This window comes from Rhincodon typus, chromosome 13 (assembly GCF_021869965.1).
Source record: "Rhincodon typus isolate 14 chromosome 13, sRhiTyp1.1, whole genome shotgun sequence".
NCBI classification, from domain to species: domain Eukaryota; kingdom Metazoa; phylum Chordata; class Chondrichthyes; order Orectolobiformes; family Rhincodontidae; genus Rhincodon; species Rhincodon typus.
Window position 1 is genome coordinate 63,940,756 of NC_063344.1, and position 26,549 is coordinate 63,967,304.

At 41.1% G+C, this 26,549-nt stretch overlaps 1 protein-coding gene across 4 annotated transcripts; it reads right to left on the minus strand.

Moving 5' to 3' along the window:
- Positions 1-534: 534 nt before the first annotated feature.
- Positions 535-26,015, minus strand: scly (selenocysteine lyase). Of its 4 annotated transcripts, none has more exons than XM_020517795.2 (13): positions 25,900-26,015; positions 21,595-21,756; positions 20,877-20,986; positions 20,197-20,297; positions 19,446-19,632; positions 17,686-17,813; positions 16,378-16,539; positions 11,659-11,765; positions 10,241-10,277; positions 8,925-9,008; positions 3,775-3,877; positions 3,557-3,632; positions 535-1,473 (listed from the first exon to the last, which is right to left on the minus strand). In XM_020517795.2, exons 2-13 carry the CDS (start codon positions 21,696-21,698, stop codon positions 1,305-1,307), a joined length of 1,368 nt encoding a protein of 455 aa, XP_020373384.1. In that variant the 5' UTR covers positions 21,699-21,756; positions 25,900-26,015; the 3' UTR covers positions 535-1,304. The 4 variants fall into 4 exon arrangements, with proteins under 4 accessions (XP_020373384.1, XP_048460727.1, XP_048460728.1 ...); XM_048604770.1 differs by having other exon boundaries at positions 21,595-21,873; positions 25,900-26,012; XM_048604771.1 differs by having other exon boundaries at positions 21,595-21,726; positions 25,900-26,005.
- Positions 26,016-26,549: the final 534 nt, after the last annotated feature.

A 26,549-nucleotide genomic window follows, 5' to 3' on the forward strand; every position in this document is an offset into this window, starting at 1 on the left:
CTTGATAGCATAACCCCTTATGAAACTTAAGGAATATTTGAGAATAGACTGGAGGGGATTAACTAGCTGATTTGGTTTTGAACTCCTCCTTGTAGATTTGGCATACTGATACAGTAATGCATTTGCCCAGGAGGATGGCAGTGCTGTGAGTGTACTGGCACAGTCTGGCTTTAGGCACTTGTGAACAGGCATATCAGGCTGACTTTGTTTTGACTATTTTGGAGACTATGTATATTGTCTAAGGTATTCAAAGAAAATTGCTTCCAATACCATTAGGCAAGGGTCAACATGAAATCAAATCCCTATAAGTTAACTTATTGCTGTTAAGTAATAATGGTGCCTATAAATTTTTGTTTGTGGTTGTACTGAATTACTGGTTGATAGATGAACTGTTAGCTTTGAATCAATTTCTTTAAGGCTTTTACTGGCTTTTGCAGTTGGCATGTTTGATCAAGAGGAAAGCAAGAATTTCATTCACACCATCAAGCAAGTATCCATAAACACATGATCTTAGATGGAAAAACATGGGAAAGATACAGTTTTAAAATAATAATTTATTTAGGACACTTTGGTCTGAAGACTAGAGGTCACTATAAATAACAATGGTCCATAACTTCCAAGCCACTATAACAGTGAATACTTAGATTTGAATCAGAGGTCAGAATGTCACTGAAGGAATCAGATGCTAAGAACACTCAATACCTGCTAAGCGACTTGAATTGAAACTACTGCAATTTACCTCTCATCAGAATTAGTAGATAGAAAGTCTGACTAAAAATAACTGGAGTCGTGACTGGGATAGGGAGGGAGTAGAAAAATAAGGTAAGATGTCCCTTGACAAAGGCTGTTGCCATATTCAGTCCAAAATGATAAGAAAATATTTATCACAGTGATATATATTTTATTGCTTTCGACTGAATGAGTTCATCATGAAAAATACTTATAACATAAAATGCAGAGTACCATTTACTTGTACTGGTGCACAATAGTCAGTCCTTTGGCAAATTAAAAACTAATTTAAGTTTTGCCTATTAATTCCTTTGTATAGACAGGCTTAATTTTATCTGCTTTTTAAAACATATACACATTGGTCATTACTCCAATCCACAAGTACAACTGTTTTGTTGCTGAGGTAGGTTTCTAGGATGATGTTTTAAAAGCCAGCACAAAGGATCATGGAAATGTAATTTCCAAAGACTTCGAAAAAAAATTATCCCAACTTAGCAGAAATCCCAGGCCTCTTTCATTATTCCTATGTTCTATCCCTGGATTTCTGTTGGCAGTGATAAGTTCATGACCGTGTCCTACTTCCCAGACTGTGAAGCACACCCTTCAATTTCACTAACAGCTTGCTTCAGATCTTCTATGATGGCATCTACATCCTCCTTTGATGTTGCACGTCCCACACTCAAGCGAAGTGCGTTCTCTGCCACCTGATATGGAATGCCACTGTTTAGCAAAATATGTGAGGGCCTGGAAAAATAAGACTGATGGTTACAGGAGGACGTGAGAGGGTGAAAGAAAATACATGCATTCAGCCCACCAAATCAACCCCACTTTTTTTTCCATTCACAGGATAAGGGTGCCGCTGGCTAGGGCAGCATTTATTGTCCATCCCTAATTGTCCTAAATTCTTCCCGAAAGGGCATTAGTTAATTAGATGGGTTTTCTCAACAATTGACATGGCCTCATGATCATCATTAGACCCTTAATTCTAGATTTTTGTTGAATTCAAATATTGCCATCCACTGTGGCAGGATTTGAACCCAGGTCCCCAAAACATTACTGGGTCTCTGTGATAAGACCACTTGGCCATTGCCTCCCCATTCACACAACATGAGCTGAACTCCAAGATAAAAACTTAAATAAATAATTCTTCACTTGTCGGAAACCATTAAGTAATTGATTACAAGCTGAAAAAATGATGATAAATAATTATGGTACTCCCTGATGTATGCTCAGTCAGAATAGAGTGGGCACCATCTGGCTACAGAAGATAACAAAGCTAAAAGACCACCTGAGGAGGTAGACTTAAGGAGGACCTCCAAAAGCGAGACACCACCTAAGCTAGAGTGAAAGAGATCGCAACGGACCAGGGCTGGTGGTAATGTCTTGCTGCCCATTGTCCCACACGCGACAGAAAGAACCAAGTCTAATTACTGTATTAGACCAGCTCAGAGGTCATAAGTTCAAATCCTGTCACGCTGAGGTGTGGAACTGAAATCAGTAAGTTCGAGAATTTATGGGAAAAAGAACTTGCTGGACTGTCCAATACAGCTAATGAGTTCACTAATGCCTTAAAAAGGGAACGTGCCACTTCTGATCAACGCCACCCACTCTTTTCCAAAGCTGGGCCAAGACTACAACATCAACCTGTGTTCACAGCTTCATTATTCAGTCCAGACTGCTTGCTATGCAAAAATGCCCAGAAAGCATAGTAGATGAAGGGAATGATTAATGCCTACTACCTGTATTTTTGTTTGAAACCTCTAATCCAATTCTTAACCAGATATTATTCCAGTTATTCTTGAAAGGGGTTTCACCAAGAACGTACTTGTTTGTCCAGGAGTTATTTTCATTTCTCTGGAGAAAATTCGTATTGCTTTCTCCAGACTTGCTTGAAGCCCATCAATTGAATTCTTGGCTGACCGGTTTTCTACGAAGAAAAATAAATTGCCAACCCTAATCCCATCTAACCCACCTACATTTATCTACTTCGCTACAAGGTTCCTTTGTCCAGATCCTACTATCCTGAAAGGACATCCAGTTCTGGTTCTGATCCTGTATTTTGTTCTTGACTTGGGTTTGGCAGTTTGTGCATTTGCTCTACATGGAGTGTGTTCTAAGATATTGGTGACTGATGGAGCCTAAAGGAGCAAGTAGCAAGCTGGAGCTGCCAGGTCACCACTCTGACTTTCATGTGAGGAACTGCTAATGCATGCAAATAAGCCTCTTGCCGCTTACTACTGAGGATCGCGTCTCGCCATTCAACACTTGGTTAGCAAATGGGATTTTTTTGCTCTCAACTTTGGGAAGCTTCTCATTGGCTACTTTATACGTTTCTTCCAAATTTCTCACCACTGCCCATATCATTTGGTGCAGGGAAGATTTTGGATTTTAAAATCACAGTCTTTACTGCGACATGCACAGATCAGCTGCATGCCTTCAGTCTCCAACAAGACAGATCAGGGAGGGAACTTACGGAGAGCAGCAACATCCGTCAGCAGTGTGGAAAGGACAGTGGGCAACAGTACTCAGTTATATGGCTGAAACCTGATATTATTTGCTTGGAATTAAAATGACAATAGGTCATGCTGCTGAAAATAGAAATTGGTCTTTAACTAAACAGAAACTTTCCGCTTATTAAACTATTCCCACTAATTTTTTTTTCAATCTTTTTAAATAGGCACAATAGAAAATTTTCAAAATCCTAATCTAAATTGTAAATACAGTTGTCATACAGCAAGGTGTATGAGGAAGGCGGTGATGACAAAAATTTCTGAGACTATTCTGCCACCTATTCCAGAATCACAGGAGTGAACTTGGGACCTCTTACCTATTGCCTTTGTCTGAATGGCAAGCAGCTCCAACACTAGCCAACAGCCTTCGACAATGTAACAGCACTTTCCGACCTGGCACACAATGGAACAGTCATTGTAGCACAATGCATTCATAATAGTGATTCAAACATTCCCCAACCTTGTGCCTTTAGCGTGTTCATAATTACACTAAAAGCCTGACTTACTAACACTAAGAAAATAGTTCTGCCATTACCTTGCAGGTTAGGCCCCAAAATAGACAGGTTGCACGTGTTAGGCAATCTCTCTGAGCCCTCAAAGTGACTGTTGAAATGGAGTCTATCCTTCCCAAAGACAATCTACAACAAGAACAGAAAAAGATCAAGATATACATTTTACTCATTAATTATGTAATATACAGCAATAACATAAATAATAGATTCAACAATTCTCTTCAATACAATCTCAATAGACTAATCATTTCCTAGCCAACTTCCTGTGATGAAACCACTTTATGCATCCAAATACACAGTCTAATGGACTAATCACATCCTGTTATCATCTGCAACCCACTGTGATGTGTATAGCCTGGCAACCTAAAGAAATGACACATTGTGACCATCTGTTTATTTACAAAGTCTGCCAGTGTTTCCTTTTCACTGTAATTTTATTATCTGCCTCTGCCTTTCTATTCAGGTTTTACAATGCTGCAATATTCAGTATTGGCCATGACAGAATTTAAGAAATACGAGTTGACCCCTCGAGCCTGCTGTAACATTCAATATGATTACAGCTGACCTTCTGCCTGTTCCTCAAATCCCCTTCTTTCCGAGAGAGATTTAAAATATATCCTTCCCGCATCAACAACTCAGGGACAGGAAATTCTAAAGATTCACAACCCACAAGTAAAGAAGTTGCACCTCATCTCAGTCCTCAATGTTTAAATTCCTTACTCTGAGACTCTGGCCTGTGTTTTAGTTTCTTCAGCCAGGGAAACTATCCTCATTTCCACCATATCAAGACCTTTCAGAATCTTGCATGTTTCTGTTAGATCATCTCTCATTTTTCTGACCTCCAGTGAATTAAGGTTCAACTTACTCAGCTTCTAATCACAGGCCAACTGTCTCACCCCATTAATTAACCTAAAGAACTTTTGTTGTACTGCTTCCAAAAGAAGTTTATCCTTCCTTAATCAGGGAAACCAAAACTGGGCACAGCACTCCAACTGTGGTCTCACCAAAACCTGCACAATTATAATAAGATTTCCAGTCACACCACAATAAAAGTAAACATATTACTGCCATCTCAATTACTTGTCGTACCGGCATACTCGTTCTGCATGCCGCTCGAAAGTGCATGCAGTCTCCCCAAACATTCTTGATTCTGAATAACAAAACAAATTATGACAAATTCACGTTCTTGAGTTACTTATTCCCTTCTTCTCCTCCATTGGTACTAACACTTGTTGTGCTAACCTTCCAAGAATGATAGCAGCATCATGAATATCATCCAAATGGATGTTTTCTGGCTGTAAGTTCAGTCAGCGAATATCATTTTGCTCAACCAGAGGGCCCTAGCTTTTTCTTATTTCTAGAAAGCAACACACAAAGAGTTGTAGGAGTGAACTATTCAGCCTGTCGAGCCTGTTCAGTCAATCAATACGATTGTGGCCAAATTGATTGTGGGCTCAACACCACGTTCCTGCCTACTTCTGATAATCGCAATCAATCAAAAATCTATCAAACTCTACCTTCAAGTATTTAATGACTATCCTTCCACCACCTTCTACAGAATAGAAATACAAAGCTCTCAACCCTCAGAAAACAAATGTGCCTTGTCGCCAACTTAAATGGGATTCCCCTTATTTTTAAACAGTGTCTCCAAGTTATCCTCAATTGATACATACCAAAGCTCAGTTTTACTCACTGGTTAATAATCAGAAAGAAACCTCAGTGATATTTTAACTCCTCACCCGAACAGAGTGGCAGCACCACAACTGTGATCAGTAGCATCAGTAGCATCAGCAGCAATACTACAGGTTGAGCTGGTGGGGTCCTAAAGCACATAGCTGTAAGACTGGGTCTGCGGCAGGTGGTGAGGGAACCAACAAGGGGGAAAAACATACTTGACCTCACCCTGACAAATCTGCCAGCTGCAGTTGCATCTGTCCATGACAGTATCGGTAAGAGTAACCATTGCACAGTCCTTGTGGAGGCGAAGTCCCGCCTTCACATTGAGAACAATTTCCATTGAGTTGCGTGGCACTATTACTCTGCTAAGTGGGACAGGCTTCGCACAGATCTAGCAACTCAAGACTGGACATCCATGAGGTGCTGTCGGCCTTCAACAGCAGCAGAATTGTACTCCAGCACTATCTGTAACCTCATGGCCTGGCATATCCCCCACTCAACCATTACCATCAAGCCAGGGGATCAATCCTGGTGCGATGGAGAGTGCAGGAAAGTATGCCGGGAGCAGCAACAGTTATACCTGAAGGTGAGGTGTCAACCTGGTGAAGCCACCAAACAAGACTATTTGCATGCCAAACAGCAAAAACAGCAAGTGACAGACAGAACTAAGCGATCCCACAACGAACGGATCAGATCTAAGCTCTGCAGTCCTGCCACATCCAGTCGTTAATGGTGGTGGACAATTAAACAACTCACTGGAGGAGGAGGCTCCACAAATATCCCCATCCTTAATGACAGAAGAGCCCAGCACATCAGTGCAAAAGATAAGGCTGAAGCATTTGCAGCAATCTTCAGGCAGAAGTGCCCAGTGGATGATTCCTCTTGGCCTCCTCCAGTGGTCCCCAGCATTACAGATACCAGTCTTCAGCCAATTCGATTCACTCCACGTGATAGCAAGAAACGGTTGGAGACACTGGATACTGCAAAGGCTGCAGGCCCTGACAATATTCCAGCGATAGTCCTGAAGACTTGTCTCCGGAACTTGCCGCTCCCCTAGCCAAGCTGTTCCAGTACAGTTATAATACTGGTACCTTCCCGGCAATGTGGAAAATCGCCCAAGTATGTCCTATACACAAAAAGCAGGACAAATCCAACCCGGCCAATTACCGCCCCATCAGTCTACTCTCAGTCGAGTGATGGAAATTGTCATAAACAGTGCTATCAAGCAGCACCTGCTCAGCGATAACCTGTTCAGTGATCCCCACTTTGTGTTCTGCCAGGGCCACTCAGCTCCTGATCTCATTACAGCTTTGGTTCAAACAAGGACAAAAGAGCTAAATTCCAGAGGTGAGGTGAGAGCGACAGCCCTTGACATCAAGGCTGCATTCGACGGATTGTGCCACGAAGGAGCCTCAGCAAAACTGGAATCAATGGGTATCATGAAGCAAACTCTCCAGTGGTTGGAGTCATACCTGACACATAGGAAGATGGTTGTGGTTGTTGGAGGTTAATTACCTCAGCTCCAGGACATCTCTGCAGGAGCTCCTCAGGGTAGTGTCCTCGGCCCAACCATATTCAGCTGCTTCATTAATGACCTTCCCTCCACCATAACGTCTGAAGTGGGGATGTTCGCCGATTATTGCACAATGTTCAGCACCATTTGCAACTCCTCAAATACTGAGGCAGTCCATGTTCGAATGTAACAAGATCTGGACAATATCCAGGCTTGGGCTGACAAGTGATATTCATGCCACACAAATGCCAGGCTATGCCCATCACCAATAAGAGACAATCTAACCATCACCCCTTGATATTCAATGGCATTACCATCACTATCAAAATCCTGGGGGTTACCATTGACCAGAAACTCAACTGGACTCATCACATAAACACAGTGGCAACAAGAGCAGGTCAGAAACTAAGAATACTGCGACAAGTAACTCCCCTTCTGACTCCCCAAAGCTTGTCCACCATCTACAAGGCACAAGTCAGGACAGTGATGGAATACTCCCCACTTGCCTGGATGAGTGCAGCTCCAACAACACTCAAGGAGCCTGACACCATCTAGGACAAAGCAGTCGGCTTGATTGGCACTACATGCACAAACATCCACTCCCCCCACCACCAATGCTCAGTAGCAGCAGTGTGTACTATCGATGAGATGCACTGCAGAAATTCACCAAAGATCCTCAGACAGCACCTTCCAAACCCATGACCACTTCCAGCTAGAAGAACAGGGGCAGCAGACATACGGGAACACCACCACCTTCAAATTCCCCTCCAAGCCACACACCATCCTGACTTGGAAATATATTGCTGTTCCTTCACCGTCGCTGGGTCAAATTCCTGGAATTCCCTCCCTAATAGTGTTGTGGGTCAACCCATAGCAGGTGGACTCCAGGGTTCAAGAAGGCAGCTCACTACCATCTTCTCAAGGGCAACTAGGGATGGGCAAGAAATGCTGGCCAGCCAGCGACACCATGTCCCACAAGTGAATAGAAAAAAAAAAATTAGCTCAACCAATAAAGAACAAGATTCAAAGTGGGACCATTGGTCTGTATGATTTATTGGTGCACTGAGCAGCATTTTACACAGAAAACTATTAGGACACCTGTATGATATTTTAACAACTGTACTATTCACTTGGGTAGTCAGTTTATCATAGTACAACACACATGTAAAACATTCACCACAAATGCTCATATGAACATAAACATTGCTAGATCAAAGATCACCAAAGTTAGTCTAGTTCACCTTTTGCTATCTTTTCGATTCACATGATGCAACAAAGGAGTTGCTAACTATTCATTGCAATCAATCTTCTATCAATTAGTCTATAAACAACACAGGGATCAGGAGAAGAAAACCTCCAACATTGGGATCCATAGATCCAAAACCAACTGACGTTCCCAAAGAGTTATGTATACTCCTGAACTGTACTGTTTTATTTTGGGGGTTGGTTTAGATCAGTTGCTGGACAGACACAGATTGATGCCAATGGTATTGGTTCAATTCCCATAACGACTGAGGTTACCATGAAGGACTCTCCTTCTCAACCTCTCTCCTCACCTGAGGTACAGTGACCCTCAGGTTAAGATCACAGAATCCCTACATTGTGGAAGCAGGCCATTTGGCCCATCAAGTTCACACCGACCCTCCAAAGAGTTTCCCACCCAGACCCACCCCCTACCCCTGCATTCCCCATAGCTAATCCACCTAGCCTGCGCATCTTTGGACTGTGGGAGGAAAACGGAGCACCCGGCGGAAACTCACACAGACACGGGGAGAACGTGCAAACTCTACACAGACAGTAGCCTGAGGCTAGAATTGAACCCAGGTCTCTGGAGCTGTAAGGCATCAGAGCTAACTACTGAGCTACTGTGCCACCCCTAAATCACCAAGTCGTCTCTCTAAGAAAGCAGCCCTATGGACTGGTAAGACTATGGTGACTTCACTTTAAAATATTATTTAATTATTTCTAAACATTCACACATACCAACAGTTTCTCTTCCAGATAATCCCTCACTTCTTGCATATGACTGGCATATGCCTCGAGATTCCTGACTACCAATTCAGCAGCCTGAGGAAAGAGATCAGTAAAATGAAGTCGAAGTCCATAAATTATAACAGTTTTTTTTTACGAGCTCCTGTTTGTTTAGCAGAGAAAGGATTATAACCTCCTTCCATTCTCTCAGCAGGGTTAGGATTATCCATTATACATTGTGCAGTTTCTGCTCACTTAACATGGTGAGGGACACTTGCTATTTCATGTACAGAATTCAGTATATTTAAAATAATAATGTTCAATAAGATAATAGAGAAAATGAATAAGGGATGTGGTTGATATGTACAGAGACATTGAAAAGAAGTTTGATCCCCCCACAATACAACACAGGGTTAGCAAAGTTGAAAGCCATCATAATAAAGAGACAGTGCCAAATTGTATACAAAATTGGTGAAGAGTAATATGTCAACAGTATTGGTGAACCGTTATTTTTCAGACTAGAGGGTAATAAGCAGTGGTATCCCTTAAGCTTGTTGTTGGGACCAAAACTGTTTTTGATTATACCACAATGACTTGGACATAGAGGAAATGATTTCATAGTAGTAGATAATGCTAAACTTGGAAGCATAGGAAACAATGAGGAAGACAACGACAGCTGTGGACAGACTGGTGAAATGGACTGACATAAAATAGTTCGCATTCAGTGCAGTGAACTGAGAGTGATTTATTTTAATGAGAGGTAGTATAAATTAAATAACAGTTTTAAAGGGGCCACAGGAACACAGGTCTTTGAAGGTGGCATATAAAGTTGAAAAGACTGTTAAAGCAATATGGGATCCTTAGCTTAATCAATAAGTTCAAAGTACAATTGTAAGGAAGTGATGCTAAATCTTCATTATGCATTGGTTTGATTCCAGCTACAATATTGAGCCAAATTCTAAGCATCACATTTAAGAAGCCATTTGAAGTCTTGTAATAGGCATAGATGAGGCTTACCACACTGGAATGAGGGATGAAAGCCTTTAGTTATACTCCAGAGTCAGTGGTTCAAATATATGATTCCACTTAGAACAGAGAGCAAGAACCTGGCTGTCTCTCTGTAGGAGGTGAATATAGACACATATAAGTCCAGAAAAGATCATTGCTGCCTCTTTTACAATGAGTGAAAGGGTTCACCTTATCTTGACAAAAGCAAGATTCAGCCTGCAGAATGGCAAATTTAGAAGAGGACTGCTTTTGCAGACCTAAAATAGTGGACACCTATCCTATAATCATATGGTGTGGACAAAATTTAATGTGTTATTTACCTTCCCAAGTCCTGCGATCATTGGTGTGTTTTCTGTACTGGAAAGAGATTGCAATACAAATAGAGAGGTTAAGTATTGGATTTACCATTTATATATTCACTAAAACATATGTAGTCCATTCAAATCAGTCATGATATCCTTAATTCCTACCAAGGAAGTGACGAAAATTTTAAACTTCAATTCTTGGGTAAAAAAATGGGCACAAGTGAATCAGACCTAAACCAAATCTGTCATTACGGTCATATCAACCTATCTGATAGGATCATTACATAGCTGGATTCTTAGAGTGACTACAGAAATTTTATGCAACTTTAAGGGAGTGAACTGAACAATGGGGGAGTTAGATAAAAAAGAACTTCAGGGCTTCAGTTACAAAATGCCAATTCAAGGAAAAGGATAAGGCAATGGATACACAGACGAAACCAAATATTGCTGCTTCAAGATAGTTGAGGTTCCTCCCTGTTTGGGATAAGCAGCAGAAAAGGATTGTGAAATTTCTTCTAGAGCAGCAATAATGATAAAAATTCCACATGCTTTATGGAAGAGGGAAAGAACACTGGGTGCTAAGTGACAGGACAGAAGGAAAAGTAAAAACAGAGGGGAACAGTGTTAAAAGTAATTTTTTAAACTCATTGCATGAAAACACGTGCTGGTAAACTAAAAATAAAGTCAGTCAACTGTAGGAAAGGAAGTTCATGATTGAATAAAATTTAAAGATAAAGTCTATTGAGTTGCCAGAAAAGCTGTAAATCTGATGATTGGCAGGTTCTTCCAAAGGAGGACTAAGAACCTGATAAGAAAAGGGATAATAGCATATGAATGCAATAATGCAAAAATCATAAAAACACATTGTAAAAGCTTTTACAGATGTGTAAAAAGGAAACTTTTGACTAAAATAAACATGGATCCATTGAAGGCAGAGTCAGCAGAATTTATAATCAGGAATAGACAAGTGGCAGACAGGCTAAATTATTACTTTGTCTCTGTGTTAAGTGAGGAAGATTCAAGGAATCTCCCAGAACTAGACATATAAATGGTTAGGGAAGATCAGGGTTTGAAGGAAATTAATACTAGTAAGAGGATTATACTGGAGAAATTAATGGGGCTGAAAGTACATAAATTCCCTGGATCTGATATTCTACATCCCAGAGTGTTGAAGGATATGGCCACAGAGATAGTCAATGCATTGGTGATTACGTTCTGAAGTTCTACAGATTTGGAAATAAGGCCTGGAGATTAAAAGGCAGTAAATCCTACTTCACTCTATAACCCCAACAAGCTCGAGATTGAAACTACAAATCAAATTCTAACTGCAATTCATTGCTAAACTCAGCTGTGAATCAGCTTCATACATCGCTCAAGTATAATTTAAGGTCAGAAGAGGAGTTAACTGTTCTGCGCTTTTCCATAGAACTTACCCTGGCCTGAATTTCCTTTCTTGGCCACCACCAAAGAACATCGGGTATAAAGGTGAGCTTGTGCCTGGCCCTGTTACATACAGGGCTCCGATCCGTGGGCCGTAGAACTACAAGAGCAAGACACAAACAGATAGCAAAAGCTTCTTTAAACACATAAATGGAAGACAGAAGCCAAAGTTAACATTGGCCCCCAACAGAATGAGGCTGAGGAAATAATAATTGGGAATCAGGAAACTACTATCATCTCAAAATGACTAAATATTCAAGGGTAAAAGGACAGGGAATAAATACAAAAACTACCACCCAAAAACAAAAGTGCTAGGAAAACTAATAGAGCTAAAGACCGATAAATTGCTGGACCTGATGGATGTATCCCAGGATATTAAAGGAAGTAGTTACAGACATAATGGACGCACTGGCAGTAATCTTCCAGGAATCCATAGATTCTGGAAAAGTCCCAGAGGATTGGAAAACTGCCAAAGTGACACCCTTATTTAAAATGGGAAGGAGACAAAAAACAGGAAACTATAGACGAGTTAGCATAATATTTGGAAAATGTTTGAGTTTATTGTAAAAGGATGCAATAGCACAACATTAAGAATTACACATATGATCCAGCAGAATTAGCATGGCTTCATGAAGGCATAATCATGCCTGATAAATTTACTAGAATTTTAGGATAGATAAAGGGGAAAGAATGGACTTAAAATATTTGGATTTTCAGAAGGCATTTGATTAAAGTACCAAGCATTGGGCTACTTAAGATATCTTCATGGTATTGGAGTTAGGACTTTAGCATGGATACAGGCTTGGCTAACTAATAGAAGGCACAGTTGGGTTAAGTGGGGTATTTTGAGGATGGCAATCTGTGGCTAGTGGAGTGCCACAGAGATGAGTGCTGGGGCCACCATTATTTACAATATATATTGATGACTTGGGTGAGGAAAGTGAATGTATTGTAGCCAAGCCTGGGATGATACAAGTATAGATGTGAAGGCAAGCAGTGAGGATGACACGAAGAGTCTACAGAGAGATATAGATACGTTAATCAAGTGGGCAAAAACTTGGCAGATGGTATAGTGTGGGAAAATGTAAGGCTATTCACTTGAGCAGGAAAAATAGATAAGCTCAATATTATTTAAGTTGAGAAAAATGACAGAAAGCCACATAACAGGAGGATTTGGAAGTCTTTGTCTATAAGTCATAAAAACTAACATCAAGGTTCAGCAGGTAATAAGGAAGCCAAATGGAACGGTGGCCTTTATTTCAAAGGAAATTTAGCATAAATGTAGGGAGGTTTTGCTAAAATTATCCAAGGTAGACTGTAGCTAGAATACTGTAAACAGTTTGGGCCCCTTATCTAAGGAACGACATATTGGCTTTGGAGGCAGTTCATAGAAGGCTCACTAGGCCGATACTGGTAGGGACGGACAGGCTGAATCAACTGGTCCTGCACTCATTTAGAAGACTGAGAGGCAACCTTATTGAAACAAAGAGATTCTTAGAGGACTTGACAGGGTAGATGCAGAAAGGTTGCTTTCCTATGTGGGCTAGTGTAGGACCAGAAGGGATAATCACAGAATAAAGGGGTCAGACGTTTAAGATGGAGATGAAGAATGAAGATGGATTTCTTCTCTCAGGGGGCAGTAAATCTGTCAAATTCTTTACTGCAAAGGGCTGTTGAGCCTGGGTCATTAGGTATAGTTACAGATTTTTAATCAGTAAGTAAATGAAGGGCAATAGTGAAAAGGCAATAAAGTGGTGTTGAGGATTATCAAATCAGCCATGATCTCATTGAATGGTGGAGCAGACCTACTGAACCAAATGGTTCGTTTCTGCTCTTTTATCTTATGATCTTAAACACAAATAACTTAATTCCTAGCCAAAACAAACAATCTGAAATCTGGTAGTCCAAGTTCTTCATTGTCATAGTGATTATATTTCGTTTCCTTTGCAAATTCCAATAAATTTGAGACCTCTAACTGTGTTTTAAATGCAGAGTTTCACCATCAACTTCTTTTACACTACTTGTATCATCAGTGTACACTCCATCACGGATACAATATATACATTAAACGTCTATCAGTTGCAAAAAAGGACTGGGAGATTATTGAGGAATAATCTGATTACTGAAAGACACAGTAACTGTGTGTATGAAGCAAGTTCATGTAGGCCATTTACTGAATAAATCCAACATGCTCATCAGGGCTAAATATATTTTATAATATTAATGGAGACATTAAGAAGTGTGCAGGAGCAAATGGAATTGGTGATCAATCAGCTATTTGATAGGTACAACATATAACGATATGTTGGTCTTCGTCACCAAGGGATTGGGATGCAAATTGAGAAGCACACTTGTATACACATGCTAGCTCAGACTCCATTCATTGTTGAGCAACAAACCTCAGGAATGATGTTGGTCTTGGAAACAGTATTGGGCAAGTTACATGTGTTTTTTATCTTTTTAATTTATACAGTTGAAATTGAGCGAATTGAGGTGTTTAAAATGAGTCACTGGGAAAATCACTGGACTAGTATTCCAGAATAACAGACTAATGTTCTGGCAATATGGGTTCAAATCCTACCAGGGCAGATGATGAAATTTGAATTTGATAAAAAGCTGAAATAAAATTCCTGAAGAGTGACCATGTAACCAGTGTTAATTATTATAAAGACCCATCTGGTTCATTAACATCATTCAGGGAAGGTAATTGGCCATTTCACGTGTATTCAGTCTAAAGACCTAATGCTGCCTTTTCCCGGAAAAGTGAGAGCTATTGGGTTTCTGAACTAAGAGACAACTGCCCGATAACATCATCTTAATTGGCTCCTGGGCAGTCAACCTTCGCTTGTGTGGAGTCAATAAAACAGAAGCTTTTAGCTTGCAAAAGGAAAGCACCAACTTTCTTCCTATCCCATCTCTTCAGTGAAGCAACGGAAAATCTCTTGGTAGCTGCTCTCACTCATCATTTCCCTGTAAACTACTTTCTCTGCAAATTCCCTTCCTGAAAGGAAAAAGGGGAGAAAAAATTCAGACAGGTGCCAGATGATGCTTCAGATTCTTTTCCCTTCTTCATCGACAATATTTGTGTATTGTCTCTTTGTGGATCTGTTTGTATATGTATGAGAATTTAAAAAGGGGTAGAGTTTAAATTGTTGAGTTAAAAATTAGCAATTCAAAATTCTTTCTTGCTATTAATTAGAAACAGTTTGATTAACAATAACTACTATTGTAATGAAAAATCTGGGATGCATATTCTTTTAATCTGGGTTTTGTGGTTAGGCAAAATTTGGTGATTTAACCAAATTTTCACATTTGTGACAACTCCAGGAACAGTGGAACTTGATTTCCAGAACACTACCTCAGTGAGTTCTGATAGCATCAAGTTAGTGGAAATGTAGAACTGTCTTTTTCGAAAGACTGTGCATGCCGGGGGTGATGGGGGAAACTAAATGGAGTTTTGAAGACTAAAATCAATAAGAATTTTGTTAGGTAAAGATCCAGACGAAAGTCTGGGATCACAGCGAAGCACATGAATGTAGAGCAGGTTGTGACTACTGTGAAGATTGGAAGCAGCACGATGCAAATTTGAATCATTGTGAAAACAGACGAGGAGGAGCGTGTAGTATCCTGGAGTCACTATTAAAAGTAGACCAAGAAAAGGAATGTAAAGCTGGTTGGGACTGCTTTAAGCAGACCAAGCAGTTTGGGGGTCACTGGAAAGCAGAAAAAAAATTATTTGGCTCGAGCTAAGGAACAAAAAAGTGCAGTTATATTGCTTGGTGGAGTGTGTCGAACACCCAATTAGTGGGAAAGATAGAGGTTTAAATTTCTAGGGAAATTACAGGAAATACAAGAATTACAGTGCAGTTATAATGGAGCTACTTCAATGATCATATCACAGAATCCCTACAGTGTGGAAACAGGCCCTTTGGCCCAACAAGTCCACACTGACCCTCAGAGCATCCCACCCAGACCCATTCCCGTATAACCCACCTAATCTACACATTCTTGAACACTACGGGCAATTTAGCATGGCCTATCCATCTAGCCTACACATCTTTGGACTGTGGGAGGAAACCAGAGCACCCGGAGGAAACTCACACAGACACAGGGAGAATGTGCAAACTCCACACAGACAGTCGCCTGAGGGTGGAATCGAACCTGGGTCCCTAGCACTGTGAGGCAGCAGTGCTAACCACTGAGCCACCATGCTGCCCTGACAATAAGAGCTCGTCCGGGATTTATTATCTGAATATAAATGGAATAGTAATAGTGCTAAGGGCAGAGAGGCAAAAGCTCCTAGAGTGTGTTGCTTAAGTCCAATATCCTGAACATTCAGCCAGGAAGTGACTGAGTTGCACAAAAAGTTCAAAAGACTGAATGGCCTCATCCTGATCCCATATTGCACATGAACATACAAATTAGGGAGAGCAGACCATTTGGTCCTTCAAGCCTGATCCTCCATTCAATAAGATCATGTGATCATTTTGTTCCAAATTTCACACTGCCATCTATCCCCAGTAATTTTGATTCTGTTGCCTAACTAGAATCCATCAATAGCTTATAAAGTATTCAATGATTCCATCTACAACATCTTCTGAAACAGTATATTCCAAAGTTGAATAATCCTCAGAGGAAAAAAAAAATCCCCTTGTCAACAAATCTAGTTCACCAGCCTATCACATTAAACTGGGCTCATAGACATATTTTACCTTGTGTCCTACGATTGTGAGATAATCCACACCAAGATCCAACACATCGACCCGCAGCTTGCCGATTGCCTGCGCTGCATCTGTGTGCAGCAAAATTTGGGGTGTTTCTGGGCCTCTTTGTTGATTCAGACATTTCACTCGTTCACAAATCTTTGCAATGGGCTGTAATCGAGCAATTTCCATTGAAACTTGTTACTGTGTTCATGACGAGGATGCAATACAAAATATATATAATTGGGAAACAGAACTGAGCCAGTCACTTAAATCATTTCATCCAATGGTGTTGTCAGGAATATGCTGCTGCACCGTACAGTAAATACAATGCTATTTAATACAGAAAACAGGAATTAGATCGATTCTCTGTTTAACTGGAACTAGTTAATGAAGCATTTAATATATAGGGAGAGCGCAAGCTAACGTTTCAAGTCCAGATGACTCTTCATCATCAGCTCTGATGAAGAGTCATCTAGACCCGAAACATTAGCTTGCTCTCTCTTCATGGATGCTGTTTGACCTGCTGTGATCTCCAGCATTTATTGTATTCAGTAAAGATTCCAGCATCTGCAGTGATTTGCTCCTACATCTAATATATAGCCCTTATGCAAAAGGCAGCTAGCAAGACCAAACAATGTGGTCAAATAAATAAAACCAAAGTACTGTAGAAACTCAGCAAGTCTGGCAGCATTTGAGGAGAGAGAAACAGTCAACATTTCGAGTCTGATATCACTCTACTCCGTGAGAGTCTAAGTTCTGAAGAAGAGTCATATTGAACTCAAAACAGTCACCTTGCTTCTCTCTCCACAAACACTGCCAGACTTCGAGTATCTCCAGTGCTTTTTGTTTTTATTTCAGATTTCCAGCATTCACATAATATTTTGCTTTTAATGTGGCCAAAGACCTATTAACTCATAAATTTGCGCTTTGTTTTTTACTCAATGATTTATCTAGCAATCTTGGTTCACCAGTGGATGAATCCACATGTTTGTATCTTTGAGTTGAAAGACACAAGATTTAAACTTGGGTGGGTGTGGCAGGAGGAGTTGGGGGCGGTGGTAGAGAGATTGTCATTCAACCCAAATGGTTCACTAATGTCTTAAGGGAGCGAAATCTGGGATCCTTACTTAGTCTGGCTTACACATGAGTTCAGGTCCACAGCAAAATTGTTGACTCTCAGCTGCTGTCTGTCGTGCCCGTGCAAGCCATAATTGTGTCAAGAATAAGGGCTACTAGTACATTCTCAGACAGATATAGGCAAGGAATAGTAGCCCTGACACTCACTTCCTGAGAATGAAATAAAACCATAATTACCATCAGAATTCCTGTCTCGTTGTTAGCAAGCATAACAGAAACAAGGCAGGTGGTTGGCCTGACAGCAGCTATTAGATCATCCACTTCAACGCATCCGGTTGTCTTGGAAACAGGTAAAAACGTAGCTTCTGAAATGAAGAAAAATAACAATCCCTTCATTTAAAAGCTCCCGTGATATAAACTTTTATCATAAAGCTCAAAATCATTTCATTTGTAACCAGCTAAGAAACTTTTCACCAACTTTTAGCAGCTGCTGCCTTTTCTCTGGCTCTGAAGTGTATTTTCCTGTACTGGTCAGATACACTTAAGCAATTTCCCAATTCCTAACAAAGTGCTTATACAGTTCCCAAAATACCCCTGCACCCTCAGCTCCACGCATGCTGCAACTGTTCCAACCCAATCTCAGCCAGCAAGAAGGCAAAGACCAGCCAGGTGAGGAACTATCACGTATCTATCTGTGTAATAGAAAGGTGTATGATCTCTGCCTCAATAATTATCTGGTGTTTCACAAGGAAAGTCCCTATTACTTTCAACACTTTCTCTAACTCAACCTCACTGGATGAGTTTTTATTTTCCTTCTGTGAAGCAAAGCTTGGGGAGGGGGGTGAACTGGGAGGAGGATGCAGAGATATTTTAGTGTGATTTAGGCAAGTTGAGTGGGTAAATACATGGCAGAAGCATAATTTGGATAAATGTGAGCTTTTCTGTTTTGGTGGCAAAAACAGGAAGGCTGATTGATATTTCAATGGCAATAGTTTGGGAAAGAGGAGGTGCAACTAGACCTGGGAGCCTGGAGCCGTTGTATACTAGTTGCCAAGTGCAGCAGGCGGCAAAGGCAGCAAATGGTATTTTGGCCTTCACAGATAGGATTCTAGCACAGGAAGAGAAATGCCTTGCTGTAATTGTAAGGGCCTTGATGAGAACACACTTGCAGTAGTGTGCGGGCCTTTAGTCTCCTTACCTGAGGAAGGGTTGCTGGCTATGGAGAGAGTGAATTGAAGATTTACCAGACTTACATCTGTGGTGGAAGTACTGATAACATGAACAGAGACGATCAGTCAGGACTATCGTAACAGGAGTAGAGACTAACGAGGGGGGTTTCTCACAGAAACCTATGAAATTCTAACAGGACTAGACAGGGCTAATGCAAGAAGAATGTTCTGTTTACCGGGATGTCCAGAGCCAATGGTCGTAGTTTAAGGCTACATGGTAGACTATTTAGGACTGAGATGAGGAGAAATTTCTTCAACCTGACAGTGGTGAGCCTGTGGAATTCTTTGATACAGAAGGCAGTTGAGGCCAAAACACTGGATGTTTTCAAGGAGTTAAATATAGTATTTTGGGCTAAAAGGATCAAAGGGTAGGAGAAGAACGTGGGAACAGGGTACTGAGTTCTCAGCTCTGGGCTTGTTCAAAATGATCCCTAAACCCATAATCTGACTCAGATGCAGGAAAGCCACACTGATCCAAGACTCAATCACCTCTGATGAGAGATAAAAGATCATTTGTTTCTAATGCACCATGACACCAAGAGGAAAAGAAATAATCTTGGAAGAGGACATCAAGGTGACAGCAAGCTCCTCCAGTGACAGGGTATGGAATGTAGATTATCAACCATCAGTGACTTTTTAAAGAAAGTAGTGAGATTGATAACCTGCTCTTACTTCCTATAAACAACTAACACAATGGCAGAATATTAGACATATGTTTACAGTTAAGTATTACATAATTTGGCATAAGGCAGAGCAATACCGGCTCACCTGCTTTCTCCTCCTTGATCAGATTGTCCACCACAAGTTGCACTGAATCATGCTCAATGTTTGATGTAATGATGTGAGGTAATGGCCTAGCCATCCAATCAGTCTCCGTACTACCACAGCTGCACGTCAGCTGGCGCTGGTGGTCCCAATAGTATTTGATTGCCGTATGAAAGACTAGATTGTTAGCCTGGAAAAAAAAAGGATACTCATAAATTCTGCCTTTGTGCAAAGCTAGCAATGTAAAACTCCAGGTATTGATTTTGGGGTGGGGTGGCATACAGAACAAGGGAATTTTGGATTCAGTGTCAGTACTGAGCACTCTGCGTTAGGTACTGTGTAGGCGAGATATACAAAAAATCTCTTTCTATAATATTTTACTAAGCATGTGTGTTTGAAAGTCTCCACAACTTTCTCTCTTCCCTATCTGGAAGGATGCTCCATCCTGAATGAAATGAATATCAAACCAACTCTTAAAGTGCATTATCCCAAGGAAGAGTTTGTAATTTGTTGCACCCCACTCAAGGAAACCATCAAACCATCAACACATCCAGAGTTGAATGTTATGCAAATTTACAATGTTGGTTCTTGCCTTGTATAATTGCTATGGATTATGGAGCGGTGAGAGGGCCAGAAGTGGGATGGTAGAGAGTTGGGTGGAATTGGGGGTGGGGTTGCCTTACATGTGAGCACATAATATAGGCAGTAACCACAACAGGGACTTACAATCAAATTTATTTTGGATTCCTCTCACCTCCGTTCCACCAGAGGTGAAAACGATATCTTCTGGCCGACCTCGAACCATTTGAGCCACACTCTGTCTTGACCAATCTATCAGCTCTTTGGCTTTCTTACCTAATCATAATTTAGATACACGAAGAAAACAATTTGTCTTTATTTGCTATAGAACAATTCTGTTCGAGCCTTTTCCACTTATAACACTGGCAAGGGAGTAGTGAAAAGGAGGAATGTGCATTTAATGCAAAAATTTAAAAAATTTAAAAAGCAAGAGTCTTCTCTATATTGGAAACAGCTCTCAAAATTCACATTCAACAGTGCACTGTCTCCTTGCTCAGTATACGTACTGCCAGTGTAGAAAGGCCTGCCAAAAGAGCAGCTAATCCCAGCTATGGCATCTTTCAACAAAAATATCAGGTCATGAGATTATTGCTGACAAACTCTGTGCTTTATAGCTGCATTTGTACAGCTGCTAACAGCTTGAAGCAAGCAGCTGCAGTACGAGGTCCAGCCAGAGAAAATACTGTTATTTCTATTCAGGAATTCTATTGAGCAAGATCTTGTGTAAGTACTCATGCATGCACAGAGATCACCATCAGCAATTAAAAGTTAAGATGTCAATTTTCTATGGCAGCATGGTAAGTAGAAGGAGAAGCTGTTAGAAATCACATACCTATGAGTCTACTTATCACATACCTGGAGTATAAGAACTGCTGGGATTCCCCCATGCTTCCTGCATGGCTTCAAGAACAGTTTGGATAACCTCAGCATCCACAGGCGTTGTGGCATTGTAATCCATGTAAATGCTGTTTCAAATGCAAAGTATTATTTTTACTCCATTTGTTTATTCCCCCTTCCTAAAAATGCACAGGCCCTAATCTTCAGTACGTGCCTATAATTAAGGACTGCATCATATACAAGGCATGTCATTGTGAAAGGAAATTTATAGTAAAGATATAGTAAAGCTCCTCTTTCATAAGGATCAAATATGAATATATTAAATCCAAGTTAGCTACATTAAAACATACTGAAGGAAGAGGATACCAATTTAAGGTCATTAGCAAAAGGACAGAGATGACATAAGGAAACACTATGTAGCAACTAATTAAGATCTGGAATACACTGTCTGAATGTGGTGGTGGGTCAATTGTAGCCTCCAAAGAAAATTGGATCACATAAGAGAAAAAAATCTCCAGGAGTACAGCAGAGTTGGACAAGCCAAGTTGGTCTTACAAAAAGTCATCATAGGCATGATTGCCAACTGGCCCTCTTCTGTGCTATAACTATTCTACGATAGTTTATTGGTTTAGTATACTGTGCTTTCATTCTTGGAGCAGGTCCGCCAATTCATTGTCATCTACTATCATTATTGCACAAAGGCAAAATTATTTCAGTGCTCAGTAAGCTCACTTACCAGTCAAATGAAGAGTAATTTCTTCCTATTGTTACTGTCGCATTCTGATTATTTTGAGTAACTGGAGGCCTGTCAGTGGTTATAGTGCAAGCATTCTTCTCCATTGCTGAGTACTTTACAGCCGATACAATCCTCAAAGAAAAACCGAAAGAACAGCGGATGCTGTAAATCAGGAACAAAAACAAAATTGCTGGAAAAGCTCAGCAGATCTGGGAGCATGTGTGAAGAGTTAACGTTTCGGGCCCGGTGACACTTCCTTAGAACAATCCTCAAAGAAACCTTAAGAATACAAATAAAATATCAAATTAACATTTTGAGTGTATCACAGCTGTCAGAGGGACAATGTGATGGTGAGGGCTTTGTATCAGAGACAGAGCTACATCTTTATGAAGTTATATAAAAAGCAATATCACTTCAAGAGATCATTGACCTTAACTACCCTTAATCAGGAAACACCAGCTGCTTGTAAAAGAAAATCTAAGCAAATGGCTCAGCTGGCAAGAGAAAAGAACTGAGATATGAAAAGGCAGGCTGCATTTTTGACTGATGAATAAAGTATATTTTTGAAATAAAAAAGAACATATCTGAGGGAGAAAAGAACAGAAGGATACGTTAATACGGATAAATAGGAGGATGTTTTCTGGAATTTAGCTACCAACAAAACTAGTTGGGTTGAATGACCTTGAGTGTGCTGAAAATTCTTTGCAATTCTCAGCAAGTAACCCTATTTAAATACTGTCCAACTCTGACCTTATCTCAGAAGAAAAAGAGTTAATGGTCAAGCAAATGACATAACTTAATTGCAATAAACTCCCTTGTAAAGATTCAAAACATGCCACAAAAACTCCTGCTTGTGATCTGGTCACTGTATTACTTCACCATACCCAACTATTTGAACTACTTAAATAAAGTGAGTGATAAAATGAGAAATTAAATGGAAGGTGAATGCTTGATACTACACATCTAACAGCACCTTAAGGCTAAGGCCATGCTGGATGTAGGGTTTTGGATTACCTGTTACCTGATAAATTGAAACACCGTGTGAACCAAGTGGATAGACTACACTGCAGAGTTCTAAAGGAGATAGCTGAAGAGATAGTGGAAGCGTTAGTGGTGGTCTTTCAGGAATTGCTAGAGTCAGGGAGGGTCCCAGAGGACTGGAAAATCGCTAACGTGACACCCCTGTTTAAAAAGGGAGTAGAGCAAAAGATGGAAAATTACAGGCCGATTAGCCTAACCTCGGTCGTGGGTAAGATTTTGGAGTCCATTGTAAAGGATGAGATTTCTGAATATTTGGAAGTGCATAGTAAAATAGAGCAAAGTCAGCATGGTTTCATCAAGGGGAGGTCATGCCTGACAAATCTGCTGGAATTCTTTGAGGAAGTAACGAGCAGGGTGGACTAAGGAGAGCCAATGGATGTTATCTACCTGGACTTCAAGAAGACCTTTGACAAGGTGCCACACAGAAGGCTGCTGAGTCAGATAAGGGCCCACAGTGTTAAAGGCAAGGTGCTAGCATGGATAGAAGATTGGCTGTCTAGCAGAAAGCAGAGAGTGGGGATAAAGGGGTCTTTCTCAGGATGGCAGCCGGTGACAAGTGGTGTTCCACAAGGGTCAGTGCTGGCACCACAACTTTTCCCTTTATACATTAATGACCTAGATGAAGGAACTGTGGACAGGTAGTATTGAGGTGGTGGCAGGGCTGCAGAAGGACTTGGACAGGTTAGGAGAGTGGGCAAAGAAGTGGCAGATGGAGTACAACGTGGGAAAGTGTGAGGTCATGCACTTTGGTAAGAAGAATAAAAGCATGGACTATTTTCTAAATGGGGAGAAAATTCAAAAGTCTGAAGTGCAAAGAGACTTGGGAGTTCTAGTCCAGGATTCTTTCTAGGTAAACTTGCAGGTTGAGTCAGTAGGCAGGAAGGCAAATGCAATGTTGGCATTTATTTTGAGAGGACTTGAATATAAAAACAGGGATGTACTACTGAGGCTTTATAAGTCTCTGGTCAGGCCACATTTGGAGTATTGTGTGCAGTTTTGGGCCCCATATCTCAGGAAGGATGTACTGGCCCTGGAGCGGGTTCAGAGGAGGTTCACAAGAATGGTCCCAGGAATGGAAAGCTTAACAAATGAGGAACGTTTGAGGACTCTGGGACTATACTTATTGGAGTTTAGAAGGATGAGAGGGGATCTAATTGAAACATTCAGAATACTGAATGGCCTGGACAAAGTGGATGTTGGGAAGATGCTTCCATTGGTAGGAGAGTCTAGGACCCGAGGGCACAGCCTTAGAGTAAAGGGGAGACCTTTTAGAACAGAGATAAGAAGAAACTTCTTCAGCCAGAGAGTGGTGAATCTATGGAATTCACTGCCAAGAAGGCTGGGGGGGCCAGGTCATTGAGTACATTTAAGACTGAGATAAATAGGTTCTTGATTATCAAGGGGATCAAGGGTTACAGGGAGAAAGCGGGAGAATGGCGATGAGGAACTTATCAGCCATGATTGAATGGCGGAGCAGACTCGATGGCCGAATGGCCTAATTTCTGCTCCTACGTCTTGTGGTCTTATTCCAGGTTGGTGTCTAAATTATGTATTTTAAACAAGTCCAATCCACCACTCTACATTGGATCATAAAAGGTTTGACCAGGACAGCTGCTGGATGCAACTATGAACTGTTGACATGCAACTCTACTAGTTAAAACTCTGATCCCTTTATAAAACTTCCCCTATACACACAAAGGTAGAACACAGACAGATAAAATAAAACATGGGAGTTATAGGCAGGGGGAAGGCAGATCCTATCCACAGGATTCGCTGGGATGATCCTTTTAACTCGTCAGGATTTGCTGCACCTCCATCTTCCTTCTCCAGGTACTTTTGCTTGCAGGAAGCTCAGAGCAATTATTCACAATTATTAAATTTCTGACTAAAAGCTATAGCCTACAACAACTGATAAGGAGAAATAAGCTAACATTTCAGGCTGAAAAGCTTTTTTCATGCAAACAAAAGGACAGCTCCTTCCTTTTCAAAGGTCTGAGAGGTTCTGACCAAAATCTACAAGTTGTTCCTGCAAGCCAAGAACATTGTCGTTGGCAGGTACCAACAGGTCACCAGTTCTCAGACCAATCAACTAATTGTTGCTGGCCAAATCTCCCTTCATACAGAGACCCCTGGCTCCAACTCATCTGTAGTAACCTCCCTCTCCTCTTGAACAAACAACATTTAGAATGAGCGTCAAGTGTCTTGCTTCCAAAGCCTGCAGCAATCCATTTCACTATCCTTGGTTTTTAAAACAGCCCTTTTCCCATTTTGTTCCACAACTAAAACAGCAGAAAAATAACATAAAATAACATGAAAAATAATAGTAACATGAGTTTAAAATGGATTCCAAAATTTTTGGTTGATTATGGTGTTTTTACCTTCTAATCAGTTTCCATGACAGATGTCAATGCCTACTGAAAAATAATTTACCATATCGATTGTGCCTTGGAAACAGTTGGAATTTATTCCCTGAAAGAAGGGTAACATTTCTTTCCCTGTCTCCATCCTCAACCTCCAAAATCAAGAGGAGGAAACTTGTCTCACAATAATCACTTGCAAAAGCTACTGGAAACTAGAGTAACCTTTGCCAGGAGCCCGACAGCAGCTCCGTCTGCATGTGTAAACAGTCAACAACAGACTAATATTTTGAGCGAAGGCGCCTGATCAGGACTTTTCTGCATATTTCTGCTTTTATATCAGAATTCCACAGTTCAGAATAAAATTGCCTTTCTGTATAAAGTTATACTGAAAGGAACAAAATTTTCCTCCGCCTGACTCGTAAATCTAGCTTTACACTACTTCTGAAACTGGAACAGTCTTGGTGAAAGACTACAGGCTTCCAGACATAGGATTTCTGGTCCCTTAGGGAGGTCCTGAGGATGAACGAATAGCCCTGTCAAGGGCTGAACTCCTTCATTCGAATGACCAAGTGAAGTCAACACAACAGGGAATGGTTGCAGCTTGAGTGACAGGAACCTTTCAGTGCAGACTGTTTTAATAGCCAGATTCAGTTTATTTTGCAAGTGGAGAGCGAGAGTGGGGAGATATAACTGTTAGGCATCCCACCCTGAGCTGAGCTGGCCTAGTCCAGCGATGTCCTGGCTGCCATGGCAACCCTCAGGTCTACCCGATGTAAACCGACACACAACAGCAGCCGAGATAACAAGGTGTAGAGCTGGATGAACACAGGAGGCCGAGCAGGAAAGCTGACGTTTCGGGCCTAGACCCTTCTCCAGCCCGCTTCCTTTACTTTCATCTGCTCACCTGACAGAGGAGCACCCACTCCCCTAGGTTCTTGCTGACCCGGAGAGGCTCAGCTCTTGTTGATGTACGACGGACCGTCCACCGGGAACTATCTCCCTCCACTACCCCGCCACTAGGGTGCGCGCGGCTCTCACCTGGTACACGCTTCCAATTGGAGCCTCCCAATACTGCGCCACGGACCGTGGAGGAATGGAATTACAAGAGGCCAGCAGGGTGGGTAAAGAAGGGCAAAGGGGAAAAGGGGCAGTGGGAGGTTAACAGAGGGGAGTCAGGAGGAGGAGAGGGGACATGTGTATTGGGCACTGGAGGATATAAGCATGGAAAATCGGTGCAGAAGTAGGCCGTTCAGCCCTTCTAGCCTGCACTGCCATTCTATATGATCATGGCTGATCACGCTACGTCAGTCTCCCACTCTACACCCTCTCTCTTTTGAATATATCTCACAACTGGACCCAACAACTTTCTGCAGGAAACAATTCCACTGGTTCACGATTCTCTGAGCAAAGAAATTCTTCCTCATGTCAGTCCTGAATGGCTTACCCCCTTATTCTTAGACTGTGACCCCTAGTTCTGGACTTCACTAACATCGGGAACATTTTCTCTGCATCTAGCCTGTTCCAATCCCATTAGGATTTTATATTTTTCTATGA

What these genes read in the sequence shown, in the direction of transcription:
- scly (XM_020517795.2), bottom strand. Translation starts at nt 21,698, where the DNA reads ATGGAGAAGAATGCTTGCACTATAACCACTGACAGGCCTCCAGTTACT. An exon ending in GATCAAGGAGGAGAAAGCAG is followed by an intron (nt 17,814 to 19,445) that starts GTGAGCCGGTAT and finishes TCTTCATTTCAG; the next exon opens with AAGCTACGTTTTTACCTGTT. An exon ending in TCACAATCGTAGGACACAAG is followed by an intron (nt 11,766 to 16,377) that starts GTAAAATATGTC and finishes TTGCTCTTGTAG; the next exon opens with TTCTACGGCCCACGGATCGG.